The 13,413-nt window shown below is 43.7% G+C and overlaps 2 protein-coding genes across 4 annotated transcripts; both read right to left on the bottom strand.

Moving 5' to 3' along the window:
• Nucleotides 1-891: 891 nt before the first annotated feature.
• On the bottom strand, nucleotides 892-8,045 carry LOC118771914 (lamina-associated polypeptide 2-like). 2 transcript variants are annotated; one of them, XM_036520082.1, is made up of 6 exons: nucleotides 7,523-8,045; nucleotides 5,298-5,415; nucleotides 4,634-4,792; nucleotides 4,113-4,243; nucleotides 3,695-3,789; nucleotides 892-3,545 (listed from the first exon to the last, which is right to left on the bottom strand). In XM_036520082.1, the coding sequence occupies exons 1-6, from the start codon at nucleotides 7,754-7,756 to the stop codon at nucleotides 3,176-3,178; spliced, it is 1,107 nt and encodes a 368-aa protein (XP_036375975.1). In that variant the 5' UTR covers nucleotides 7,757-8,045; the 3' UTR covers nucleotides 892-3,175. The 2 variants fall into 2 exon arrangements, with proteins under 2 accessions (XP_036375975.1, XP_036375977.1); XM_036520084.1 differs by having other exon boundaries at nucleotides 4,649-4,792.
• Nucleotides 8,046-8,548: 503 nt separating this feature from the next.
• borcs5 (BLOC-1 related complex subunit 5) lies at nucleotides 8,549-12,051 on the bottom strand. 2 transcript variants are annotated; one of them, XM_036520322.1, is made up of 5 exons: nucleotides 11,806-12,051; nucleotides 11,407-11,504; nucleotides 11,025-11,168; nucleotides 10,562-10,719; nucleotides 8,549-10,092 (listed from the first exon to the last, which is right to left on the bottom strand). In XM_036520322.1, the coding sequence occupies exons 2-5, from the start codon at nucleotides 11,462-11,464 to the stop codon at nucleotides 9,865-9,867; spliced, it is 588 nt and encodes a 195-aa protein (XP_036376215.1). In that variant the 5' UTR covers nucleotides 11,465-11,504; nucleotides 11,806-12,051; the 3' UTR covers nucleotides 8,549-9,864. The 2 variants fall into 2 exon arrangements, with proteins under 2 accessions (XP_036376215.1, XP_036376216.1); XM_036520323.1 differs by having other exon boundaries at nucleotides 11,762-11,818.
• Nucleotides 12,052-13,413: the final 1,362 nt, after the last annotated feature.

The raw sequence follows: 13,413 nt of genomic DNA, 5'->3' as shown, positions 1-13,413 counted from the left end.
GATAATAATAAACAAAACTTGCCAAGAATGCAATTGAAGGACAAAGGGAAAAATAACAATGCATTATGAAAACCAGGTAGTTAAATGAATTGTGAGTCGCAACATTTGTTGCCGACCATAAGAGGGACGAGCAAACAAAAAAAATGTGTTGTCTTCAGGGTATTTCGCTTATTTGACTGCAGACTTTCACTGTACATGTAATGTGAGTGTGTGTGTGTGCGTGTGTTTAGGACCCGGACAATTGAAAGGGGTAAGGAGATTATCCTGCGCAGGCAGAAGGACACATTCCCTCACGAGCTGTTTTTAGCAGCCACAGGCAAGGGAACTTTGCAACACTGCCCCGCCCCCTGCAGCACAAATGCACTACTCTCCTCTGTATGGGCAAATATGCATATGTACATTTTTCATTGTTCTGATTCTTCGCATTAGTCCTCTTCATACAGATTTGCATCCTCTTCAGACCTTCGTTTATATAAAGTCAACGTGCCTAATTAGCGTAAACGGGAAAAATCAGAGAGCAGAAATACAACTTATCAAGGTTGAACGTCTCTGTCATTTTATGAACCTCTCCCCTTCCTTGTAGAAGAGATCATTTATGAGATTATTTATAATCCCTTTTCAAACAAAAAAGACATTACCATTTCGTAGGTCCTGGCCATGAACTGCAGAGGTGCAGCTTATTTTCTAACACCAAATAGTATAATGCCTTTGCTGCATATAAAGTTTCAGTGACTACACAAGGTTCGATTTCTTGCCTTCGGTGTGGCGACTAATAAGGAATCTGGAAGCTTTGTGTTTGGATTTTCTTTTATTAATCGAATACAGTTAACAAAAATAATGTTAGCTACGTAGCCACTGCTAGGTTTGCAAACTCTTTTCTCCCCATGAATCCACACAACGACAAGAGAAATTATTACATAAAAACTATGAATAATTGATTTATTACAAAAGCAGTGTCATTTCATATATATTTTGGGTGTCAAAACAGTAAAGAAACATGTCTGTTACATAATCTGATCTTGAGCATCTGGAATTACATTTATCCTTTGCTGGAATTTCTTCACAACCAGGAGTTTAAGATCTGTTCCAGGGTGCAACCACACATTCCACTAAGTCACAGGCTGAATATGGTTAATGTTAATTTATTGTACTATGCCACACATTTACATGCTTTTACTACAATTTTAACTGGATCAGTAGGTAGAATTCCTGAGCAGTGATGAGAGCACCAGCAGGTGCAGACACACAAGACAGAAAGGGAAGGAGAATGAATTTAAAGAGGCCAATATTATTGCCCTTTTCACCAATGACAGAGTACTGTTTTTTTTTTTAAAAAAAAAACACCCAGTTTAAAAATCTCCCTGCAGCTACTGCTCTTTTACTGTCCAACAGGCCAAGTCAATCCTAAGAAGTAAATTTTTCATTATATACTTTTAAGTCCTATACAACAGATGCATAGTCCTGAAAATAACTGCAGCTCAGTGAAGCAGATTCACATTAGACCAGAAGAAGCTTCACCTGATTATGAATTTAAAATCTGTTATTGTAAAAACTTTTTTTTCGATGCTTCATAGTTTTAAGACACACCTTTGAAAAGGCTGCAGTTAGAAAAGTTTCACAAGCATTTAAACCAAACGAAACATCGGCCCTACCCCAGATATGGCACAAATGTCCAAATCGAGAGGTCAAAGGTTAAATTACTTGGATTTTTTTTTTTGTTTGTATTTATTCACAATTTATAATTTTTCTCAATTATTGAAAACCATGCTCTCTTCATGGTTTAATCCAGATGCTACAGAATACTACAAAGACAAAATAAATATTCACCATCTATATTAACTACCCTGTGGGAAAATTTCATTTGAAGTTATAATCATGATTCTTTAACAGTTATACCACTGTTGCTTACCATCGACACTGAGTATCCTCTCAGTTTCATTGGGATTTCTGACTGAAACTTAATTCTTCAAAACGCATAAAAACTAATTCATGCCTTTAAGTGCTATCCCAGTGCTTCCACCCTTTTCCAGGGTCAGGGAATAATTTTCCATTTTTTCTCCACATGCCCTGGGTTTTTTTTTTATTCACTCTGGAAAATCCCCTATGCTATATGTCCAGCGCTTTGTGACTATCTGGATTGCAACAATGTGCCGCAACAAGTAGAGTTTGATCCATTAAAAATATTAAAATGTCCCACTGAAAAATGCCATGGTGTACTATTTATAAAAAGCTTGCTCAGTTAGTGTAGATATATATTATACTTGGGCTATAGAAGACTGGAGTTAGAGTTATTTGTGTGCTTTTCACATAAAAAGGAATGGGAAATGTAAGTGCTATACATGAAAAGTACTTCAGCATTAAAGACTGCATGGCTCACTGCAACCTAGTGACACCGTGGCTCTGACTAGGGGCCAAAATGTTTCCATGTCTTCATATTCTTCAGGCTTCACCCCACACACCAGCAGGATGAGCTTCCTGCTCATGTCTGCAGGTATCACAGTTTCAGAACAGAAGCACAAACCCAGTAAACAGAGATACACACAGGGCTGCAGACGCGTGACGCTGGAAAACGCTCACAAATATGGGATTCACAGTCCCAGCAAATGGTCAGAGATACAGTGATTCAGAATCCCAGTAAATGCTCACAGATGATTAGCAAGTACGACTTCACAAACTGCACACCCTCACACCTTTGACGCGACCTTGACCTCTAGAAGCAGGACGTCATTACCCCGTGCCTTTGACTGACCGCCTCACTGAGTGACAAAAAAAAAAAAAAAAGTCAATGGCAATACCCTCCAGGATGAGGGTAGAAACACAGGAAGATTCTGCACCTTATGAAGTCCATATATTCTTGTGGAAGCCACTGTTAAAGGAGGAGGAGGACTGGAACTGAGACAGGAGGGTGGCGCTGTTGTGGGAAGAGGAGCAGTAGGGAGGAGAGGTGAGAGAAGGTGGGAAAGCCCTTATATAGAGATGACAGAGAGGCCATGATAAAAAGCAAATTAAAAGGGAAGCTGGGGAGGGGAAAGTCCCCCAGATACAGACGTTGGAAGATAAAAAAACTAAAGGGGATCATGTCAGGGAGAGGGAGTACAGACAGCGAGAGGACATTTGTAAAGGGTAATGGGAAGATGGGACTGGTGAGAGATGGAGAGGCAATGGCTGGCTAGGGTCACGGGCTCTCTCCCACACGGGCACTGGCCTCGGGTATTGCCTCTGAGCTCTCAGAAACACCGAAAGGGTTGACCTGGTTGGTTTCCATGGCCTGGTAGATGAAGAACAGGAACCCGGCCACAGCGCCAAGGAAGAGCAGCTGCACCCACACAGGCAGGAAGCGGCGTGCAGGCTTCTGGCCACCGGAGGGCGCCATCTCCGAGGAGGACGAGAGTGGGGTGGCCCCAGACAGAAAAGTGCGGCTCTCGCTGTGGGAACAGGTGCTCTCGGTGTGCTCAATACGACGGAGGAGTGACTCGTCCAGCCAAAACTCACTCTCTTTTACGGGACGTCCTGCTGCCCCTTTGATTGGCCTTCGACAGGTAGCACTGAGAGAGATGGAAGGAGGGAGAAAGAAAGAGGAAAGAAATGTCATGACAGAGGAAAAAGAATGGAGAATTGTGAGCGGTTCGGTTTGTGTGCGACAATTCTGAGCAGTTTGGTTTGTGCTGGAGAGCTATGGAGAGATGTGACTCACCTGATTCCTGTCGGTGTGGTGGGGAACATTTCTTTCAGAATGTCTTTTCCATCCATGCTGGAGGTGTGATCAGCTGTGACTACCCTCTCCTCCACCTGTATACACACACGCACGCACACGCACGCACAGACACGCACAGACACGTAAAGGCAAGGAGATGAACTTTGTAAGAGAAACCAGTCCACGCATACCACCTCTCATTTAGATTCCATAATGGACCCCATCCTCTGACCTCCATCCAGGTCACTTTAAGCATGTGCAGCACTCTAAACAGCAAGTGGCTACACAGTGAGACCATGCAGCTTTATGTATGTGTGTATGTCTATGTCCCATAACTGTGGCTGAGGTAGTTGGATGGTCTGAATCTATGTGTACGTGTGTATGTGTCTGAATGGTTGTGTGCGCTCGCGTCACTCACTCGGTTGTGGTCTAGGTCGTGAGCGGTCTTCAACCGAGCAGTGGCCTTCCCTCTGCTCCTCACAGGTTTCTCCACCACTGGAACTGGCTCCACCTCCGGCTCAGGTTCTGGCTCAGGCACCGCCCTTTCCTCTGATACACAGACACATTACTCAGTGAAAGACACAGTCATACTCTGTCAGAGGGAGACAGGACCGATATAGTACAGGGTTACTGGTTAGTGCTATGGATATAGGTAGGAGTTTGAGCTCAGTGTATTCAGTAGAAATTTCAATTCATGCTGTGGGTGTAAAGCAGAATTACTGGCTGGTACTACAGTTCTAGTGCGGTGTTTCTGGTTAGTGGGAGTAGTGCTGGTTACTGGTTAGAGTAATCGATATTAGTGCAGTCTTACTGGTTAGAGCTATAGATACAGTACATGGTTACTGGTAATAGGTGTGTGTATAACGCAGGATTACTGGTTAGTGCTTTAACTGTAGCACACCAGCACTAGTTACAGCTATAGGTGGAGTAAATGCTTACTGATCTGTGTCTCACCTTCCTCCTTGTCGCTGTACTGGTCAGAGTCTGTGTTGCCATTCTGGTTGCTGTCGACCTTTGTGGGCGCAGAGGGGAGCACTTCAGGGGGGCCCTGCTCCAGCAGCTTCTGCAGCTTCCTCTCGTACAGCGAACGCGTGGAGGCTGGGGACACGGTGAGGGGGGCAGCCACAGAGCTTAGTGGTGGGGCTGGGAGGTACAGCTTTCATGTGGAGGATCAAGGCGTTGTCAGGGTGGAGGCTCGCACCAAGATGGTACCAGTGACTGTGTGTGTATTTAAGTACGTATGAGAGTGTGTAGGGCAGATAATCTGTGAAGCTGAAAATGTGTAAGCATGTGTACATGAGAATGTCCGCGAGTGTCTATGTGAATGTATGGTCGAGCCAACATGTGAGAATGTTCGAGTGTAAAGTGTCCGTATGTGTATACACGCAAGTGAGAGAGTGCGTGTGTCTGAATATGTTTTTGTATGCATAAGACTCGACAAGTGTGTGTGTGTGTGTGTGTGTGAGTGAAAGTGTATGTGCATGCATACATGTGCAAGTGTGTGTATGCATCCATGTATGTGTTTGTTCATGTGTTTGTGTGTGCGTAAGTGTACGCGTTCAGTGTGCATGTGTGTATATACACATGCATATGTGTGTCTCACCTACAATGGGCCCTACACTGACTCCATATTTCTGCAGTTGCTCCCTGAGACTCTCGTCAGTCAGCTCAGAGGCGTCCACATCCTCTGGGTTTGGTTTGTCTGTCTTCCTTGTGGCTTTCTGCAGAGGGCAAAGGTCAAAGCGTGCACACACAGGCAATGATTTTACTGTGATATATTAACAATTAAGTTCGCTAAACACTTTCACACAATTATGACACTCAAAACCTGACCCGCTGATCACATCCTTCCTTTGCCTCCCTGCATTTCTTATCCATCAGGTGCACAACATGAAAATAACACTTCCAACAAACTTTCAGACACCATGACTGAAAATGTGTGCAGACAAAGAGTGTTCTACTCCACAGCTGCATTAACAAAACTTCTTTGACAGAAGGCCCACAATGATAATGAATACTGAACTTGGTACAAAAAAGCAAGACAACAGAACTGTGCACAGATTTCCTTAGCTGGGGGAAACTGGCAAAACGCTGCCTGACAATTCCTGAAGGTATCGGCAGAAACAGGAAGAGCAGTTGTATTGTCGGCCATCTGTGTATAATAAGGTTTTGAGTGCAACAAACATAACATAGCTGCACAATTAGGCCTACATATTGTTTCCATGACAAAACAAGATTAAATGTTAACTTTTTCTGATAACAGATACTCTCTCAGGGCTGACATGCTTACTGACGAAGACACTCAAATATGTTCAAAGGTGGTTTCACCTGCTGAAAGCGCAAATCTAGCTTTTTATTCCATAATTAAACAGGGGGGACACACCACTGTGCTGCACACATCTTCCTGAAGGCTAATGACTGCACAAGCCATGACAGAAACGCACAGCTAGGAATTTCATTTTTGGCTATTTTTACTGGAATGTAAAGAATTAAGCACTGTGATGCATTCAAATGACTGAGACTTAAACTAAGATATAAGTAACTCCACACATCTGGTAGTCTGGACATGCATTCCTGTCCCTGGGGAAGTATTTCCTCAATAAAATGACTGAGCCCACGATGAAGCAGTGTCAGGAAAAAGGCTAGTCCCTCAAAAACAGCCGCTGCCTCTTTACAAGAATGCCCCTCCTTCTTCCTCCATCTCTTTCTCCTTCTCTCCCGTTTATAAAAGTTTTCACAAGTCACTGTCACTTCCACCCACAGCTGAGCTGTATGCACAGCTGGGAGTTAAATTCGTGCGATTGTCCCGTTGATAAATGAGGGACCAGGTCTGCAGGGTGTCACAATGCACTGCTGCTTTAAACACTGACGGTTTAATGAAGTGCAGAGTGGAGGAGTTTTCAACGCCACCTGAGCTTACCTGAGGTTTTGTTTATCCCAACATCCAACAGCGTGGTTTAATTACAAAAGGCCGACGAACACTGGGTGTAGCATAACGGGATTTTATCGCAGTTTAAGCGTCGAATTCAATTCTGTGCGACACACGGACATCTACTGAACGCATTGCAAAACAAAGATAAACACCGTTAACGTTGCACAAAGAACTGAGAACTACTGCCCGACTGTCTGCGGTACACAGAGAAGCTAATCCGCGCTTTGCCACTGACGGGGATCGCCAGCTAAGAGGAAAACTGGCAGCCGCCGCTGTCAAATCACTACACGCGGATTTGTTGTGTGTATGCCTTATGCCAGCTAGGCTAGCTAAGCTAATTATGGCAGGGCACAGTATGGCGGCTCTGAGGGAAAAAAGGACAGTTGGATTGATTAAAAGTGTAATCGAGGCACAGCTACAACGGCTTGTGGGTTGTGCTACCAGGCTAATTAACCAGCTAGCTACGTTGGATTCACAAACACAACGTCGGGTACGTCAGTTAGCCAAGTAGCTAGCTAATCTCTAAAATACTACCGTTAGCTAGCCAGCCAATTAGCTAGAAGCTATTACCACACGGCTATGACACTTGCTTTCAACACAAAGACTTTAACTTGCATTAGCAGACACTGGACGTTTGACAGATTAGGCTACGTTTCATTTCGAATAAGTGAGCCAAATAGGACTGTGAAATCTAATCCTTTTGCATTAGTGAGATAGCTAGTTAGCTAACGTTAACTTGCTGGAAGCAATATAGCAAACGTCAGTTACCTAACTTGCTTCGTCGACAACCACAACACTAGCCGCAAGTTTTTCACCTTGCTCAGGTTACCTTATCAAAAATGTATGTAGCTGGCTAGCAGAGTGCATGCATGTCAAGTTGCATGAGAAAAACTCACCCTTCCAGAGCGACTTCTGTTGGTGATCACCGGTGGAGGCAGGTCCTCGTCGCTGGAGAAGGTGTCCGCTGCCGGGGCTTTCTCCCTGTTCTGAGCGGTCAGGGTCTTCAGGTACAGCTGCACGTAAACGTCTTTTTTGTGCTCGCCGCTCGGCAGAGGCACGTTGTTGGCCAGCAGCTCGCTCTTTAGCTTATCCTTAGTAAGAACCGACGGATCTTCCAGAAATTCCGACATGTCTGATCTTCCAAAAAAAAAATTGTAACTGGGCACAGTGTTCACAGTCACCCTTCGACAACAAAAATCAATTTAACTGGCGCCTATTATTGGAGTCAGACGGCAAAGTAAAGACAGTTTCGCTAGGCAGCTACATGAGTCGCAAGCAAAGATTCCCGTGTCGGATTTCTTGTATGCGCTTCCAAGAGAATATTATCCACACCGGCGACACAGGCGAGCGAATGCGAGAGGAACCACTTTAAAGCTAGCTATCTTACTCCTCAGGTAAAAACACGCCTGACCGTAAAATACATTCATTACTAACAAACTACTTCCGGTGGCCACCGGGGGTGCAAAATTGAAAATAGGTTATTTTCAAAGGAAACATTGGCGACATTTCTTACACTATCAACCACGATTTATACATGCAATTTATAAATAGTTTATCGTTTTTATCGCAAAAATTTCAACACATTCTTGCGATAAATCTGGATTGGCCCATTTAGCGACATTTGTTATTGGTATGCAAATAGCCATGTGCTGCCATCTACTGGCCCAAACGTAAATTACATATTTATTTGAGTTAAATGTTAACATGCTTTCATGAAATTTACAAATAATTCATATGCAAGCTATTTTAAAATTATTATAGACTGTTTATGCAGCTGTTTTCGGCAGTGCAAGGCTTGATTCTGGGATTGAAGAAGAGAATGAGGTCAGATCAAAGATGTGGTTGTTATGTGCTAAATGAGCGAGAAATTAATTCTCATTTTCATTCCAAAAAGGACAAACTTTCTCCCATATATTGGTTGTTCAGAACTGTATCCTTTATTTGGTATATTCTGTTGGGACTGATACCCATACTCAAATGCATTTTCAGTACAGAAACCCAGCGGTTTGTCATTTGTTTAACTGTAGATGTCTGTGACAAATATTTGTATCTTCTCACAAAACTTACTGCACACAACAGCAGACAATCCCAGGGATGTGAACTGTGTCAATTATCTTGGAACAGACAGGGTCAACTACGCTATCGAAAGTTATACTCAACATATATAGAATGCCATTCCAAAGGTCCCAAGGGCAGCAACGGTCAACGTCACATTTTTTCCTGGCCTTAAGCGATATACGCACGATGATGCCGAGATGCAGAGAACAAGGCACTCCAGCTGAACCACAGACAGCGTGCTGTCAATCCGTATAGCAAATGGTGACAGAAACTTGATATGTTCTCGTTTTTCCAAATGCAACGTGCTACTCATAAAACGGGAGCACTGTACATCTCTTAATATATAAATAAATTAAAATGTTTACAGCTGCCTTATTACTTATTAAGGTGACAGCCAGTGAAAGAACAGACTCGTAGTACCAGTACTGGTGTGATTTCCTTAATTTAAAGAGCTGTAAACAATTGTGGGTTTGACATTTCTTATAGTACAACAGTGCAAAAAAAAGTAATGGGTGTAATTCCAATTCAGCACTCCAATGTCTCAAGAACAACAGAGTGGTGAAGTTCAGGACCACCATATTCAGGTACTTAGCTGTTCTGACTGATCTTGAAGCACTCACATCCTGTGCTCACAATTCTTTAACAAAATTAACTGCCAAGCAAGTTAAAAAAAAGCTTCCTAGAGTTTAGTACAGTTCACTGGACCTGTCCAAGCAAAGGGCAATGCTACTTCAACAAACCTCAGAAATACATGAAATGATTAAAAATAAAATTCCCTGCATGCATTTCTGTTCCTCTGCTTGGCAAACTTGCTTCTCTGAGGCCATTTCCCCTCTGACAAGCATCACTAATGATGAAACCCCAGTCTTAGCTCCTCCCCTTTCACCAAGCTCTAAACTGCCACCAAAAAACATAAATATGCAAATAGCTCATGACATCCACTCAGCATTTCAGGTGATTTACCAGTACAGAATTTCTCCCAAGTTCAGGGCTGACAGATCTGTCCCACAGGGGATAGGATCAAACAACACCCCACCCACACATGAGACTCCACCCCCTTTTGTGAGATGAGCAGGGCTATAATGGTGGGTTGCATGACCTGGGTTGGTGATGGGCGGTGCTTCCTGAGTGAAGGGGCGGGGCCGCCAGCAAAGGGGGTGAAGCTGGCGTCCGACCGGGCCTACTTGGCCTCGTTCTCAGGCTTCATGGTGAAGGGCTCCAGCCTCTCGCTCTCGGGCAGCAGGTTGTTCAGCCTGTCCATCAGGGGCACGGTCTGATCGATGCCCATCTGGATGCGACGCAGGATCATGGACATCTCGTTGACCTTCTGGATCTGCTCGGCGTACTTGGCGAAGCGCTTCTGCCGCTCCTGCATGATGCTGAACAGGGTCTCCACGGACAGGTCCATCTGTGGCCACAAGGGGGCCCCATTACACACAGGCAAGACTTCATGTGAAGGGTGCTAAATGCCACACAACATGCGATATGCCAGCTCATACTTTCGGATGACACACGCAGCATTACATGAGGCTGCTGGCAGGCTGTCACGTGTTTCAGTGAGCTATAATCAGCTTTTGTATGGACATTCACAAAGGTACATGTGCAGTTCACGGATGCGACATTTGATATCTGATATCTGACACCTGCTGACACTCCCATCCCATTCAAATATATAGAAAAACGCTGTGGTTTCCATACTGAGGTATCAATACCGGATGCCGTGGTCAGGGCACATTACCAGACAATATACCCATGCAGCTGAATACAGCCAGGAACAGCTTCCCCTGTTCTGCGGCTGACTGGGACAGCGCAGTCCTTTCCTGGTCCGTCCACTTTACAGCCTGTGGAGAATGCGTAGGTGTGTGGAGTGCCCTCACCTCTTTGATCCTTTTGACCAGGGCGTTCTGGTCGAAGGCCACGGCCTCGGCGCACTGGTGCAGGTGATCCTGGTAACGCAGACAAAGCTGCAGCATCTGCACTGAGTCCAGCTTCTCCAGGCGACCGCTGCTGGGGGATGTCTGTCCGCTCAGGACACCTACAGAGAGAGAGAGGAGGGGAGGCATTAGACAGAGGTGTACACACACAGACTAGATCATATATACCGTATCTATATCAATACACAAGAATGGGCTGACTCTCACACACACAAAGGATTAGACACTCTTTCTCTCACACACTCACACTATAATGGAACTAGGTCAAATCTTTGCCTGCACTTGGGTAAACATAAAAGATGGCAACATATTTTGAGATGGCTACTAATGTTTCAGTTGTGAAATATAAATACAGTCCTGGAAGGGCAGAGATTTCTACAATACTAATTATGCTCTCCCTCCTTACCCTTCAGTAGTGGCTGGAATGTTGGAATCTCCTGCAGCTTGATGACATCAGGGTCATTATGGATGTTCCGCAAGGACTGCGTTCCTTGGGCTACCACGACGATATCGTCCATTTTGGCTTTCTGCTTAGCTGGGGACGGAACCACTGCAACAGGAAAACAATTGCGTTTAATAATTGAATGCAGCGTAATTTATATCTCAGCAAACGAGCTTTTGTAATTTGTTCATTATATGAAAAATAAATAACAAAATGAAAAATATATCTCCTTTCAGAATCTGCCATCTTACTTCGCTCTCAGCTGTATGCATGTTACGTTAATACGAGCAGAGAGGTATCATCTATAAACCACATTAAATACGATGATAGAAATATAAGACAGTACCTGTCGTGCTGTAGTCGGAGTGCTTATGCTCCGAATCGCCACTTTGCTCCGCTCCCATCGTGAATGCTGACTGACTCCAATCTCTACCTCACGGCAACCTTCCAGAAAAAAATTGACAGCACAAAGGTTAGCATAGGAAAGCAGAGATCAAAACTAACAGCCAGTTCAACAAAACCTCCCAATGACATTCCCATCGAGTTAGACTGGACAGTTTGGTCACTGCACCGGCTAGCTCGCTAATTCTTAGCGGAAGTAAGACATACAGCTAGCTATATGTTATGAATATCAACTCGGTATCCGCTTATCCGCAATAGTCTGGCTGGCTTGTTACCAAGAAAATGTTCAAATTATGTACCTAGTTGACTTTTTATCTGACAAGCAGGTTGACTGAAAACACACCGTGTCTTGAGATTTCTTCCGCTTTTGTGGTTCTTGGAGCTGGGCTTTGATTTCTCCTGCTATCAGTTATTTGTAGACTAGCTTTGCGATGAATACAAAACCATCATCCTGGTCCCGGCTCAGCTAACCGTGTGTCGAAAGGACCAGTTTTCTCGTTTCAAATGGCTTCTTCCTTTGCTGTCTCCAACGTTCAGCTGGCTGGATGAGACGCTATTTCACTTAACGCAAACATCCTCCATGCCAAGTGCCGAAAAGTGTCAGCTGCGTCATTTACTTCCGGGTTACGAGAAAATGGCAACAGAATTGAAATTAGACGGTTATTTTTATATCCACACAATTCAAATATGAGATAGCAGCCAACTATGAAATAATTAAAAGTAGCAAGTAAAATGAATTAACCAAATGCGTTAGGTGATAAACTGTCGATGATCGGCAGATTTACATATATTTAATTTTAAAACATGTGACCCGCTAGGCACCTTTTAAAGGGACATCTTAGCCCGCTAATTAGCCATCTCACAAAATATTATTAGGATAGTTCAACATCTCAATTGCTCGAAACTTTAACGTTAGTTCAAATGCTCGTGCATTTAACAGCGAGAGTCGCTCGCAAATCATGATATGCCAATCAAACATGCAGTGCCGAGTTAAACCACCAGGTGGCACACAAAGAGCAGAAAAACCGGTGAGCCATAGGTTGGCATCGAACAGTAATCCATAGATAAGTTCACGTCCAAGATATGTTGGTATCGGAATGTTATTATAGAAATAATTAAAATGGTTAATTTTTAACTGAATGAAACACGACTAGCTGGCCGTATAAGAGGGAGTACGTTTTTCACACCAGCCTTATAATTAACATTTTTGCCCACAAAACCTCACTCAATAAATATGTGCCATTTCAAATGTTTGTGTATTTTTTCCAAATAACTTGGCCCTGTGGTTTATCATTTTAGCATCTGAACACAGTGTGCTTTCCCAGGTGTTCTGAGTTAAGCTGCCGGTGCTGAAGAAAGTCAGGGATAGGTCTGTTCTGGCTTCAGTGTTTCTTCGAAATCATCATAACTTTTGAGTTCTCATACACTAGCCCAGAATGGACATCGATGTTGATTACATTTATATACAGACACACAGTTTGCACAGATCTTTTATATAGTGTTCTGTAGCATACCTGCATCACCTACAATGTCAAGCATAAGAATGTCTGGCACTAGCATTTACATGTAACAAGCAGTGGCTAATGTCCCGTGTAATGTATGCACCTCCACATAACAGGAAAACTGTGAAGGACCTTTTCAAAGATGCTGATGAGATCCAGGACAAGGTACCCGACTAACACATTAAACTATCTACCACTCTCATTGTTGGCACACCTGCAAAACCACCCCCCAATACCCCCCCACCCCCATTGTGTGAACTGAACTCACTAAACACAGCATATGACAGAACTGAGCTGGACACTGCATAAAATTTCACTCATTTTTATTATAAAAATCAACATTTCATTTGTTACAACAGCTTATAATAGTTATTGAATGGGCTGTACAGGTCTGTTTTATACACCGTTTTACATGTAAAGCAATCCATTTACAAAAAGTAGAGTTAGTG

Source organism: Megalops cyprinoides, chromosome 25 (assembly GCF_013368585.1).
Source record: "Megalops cyprinoides isolate fMegCyp1 chromosome 25, fMegCyp1.pri, whole genome shotgun sequence".
Taxonomy (NCBI): domain Eukaryota; kingdom Metazoa; phylum Chordata; class Actinopteri; order Elopiformes; family Megalopidae; genus Megalops; species Megalops cyprinoides.
Note: the sequence above shows the minus strand (reverse complement) of the source record. Positions and strands in the feature narration are given on the sequence as shown.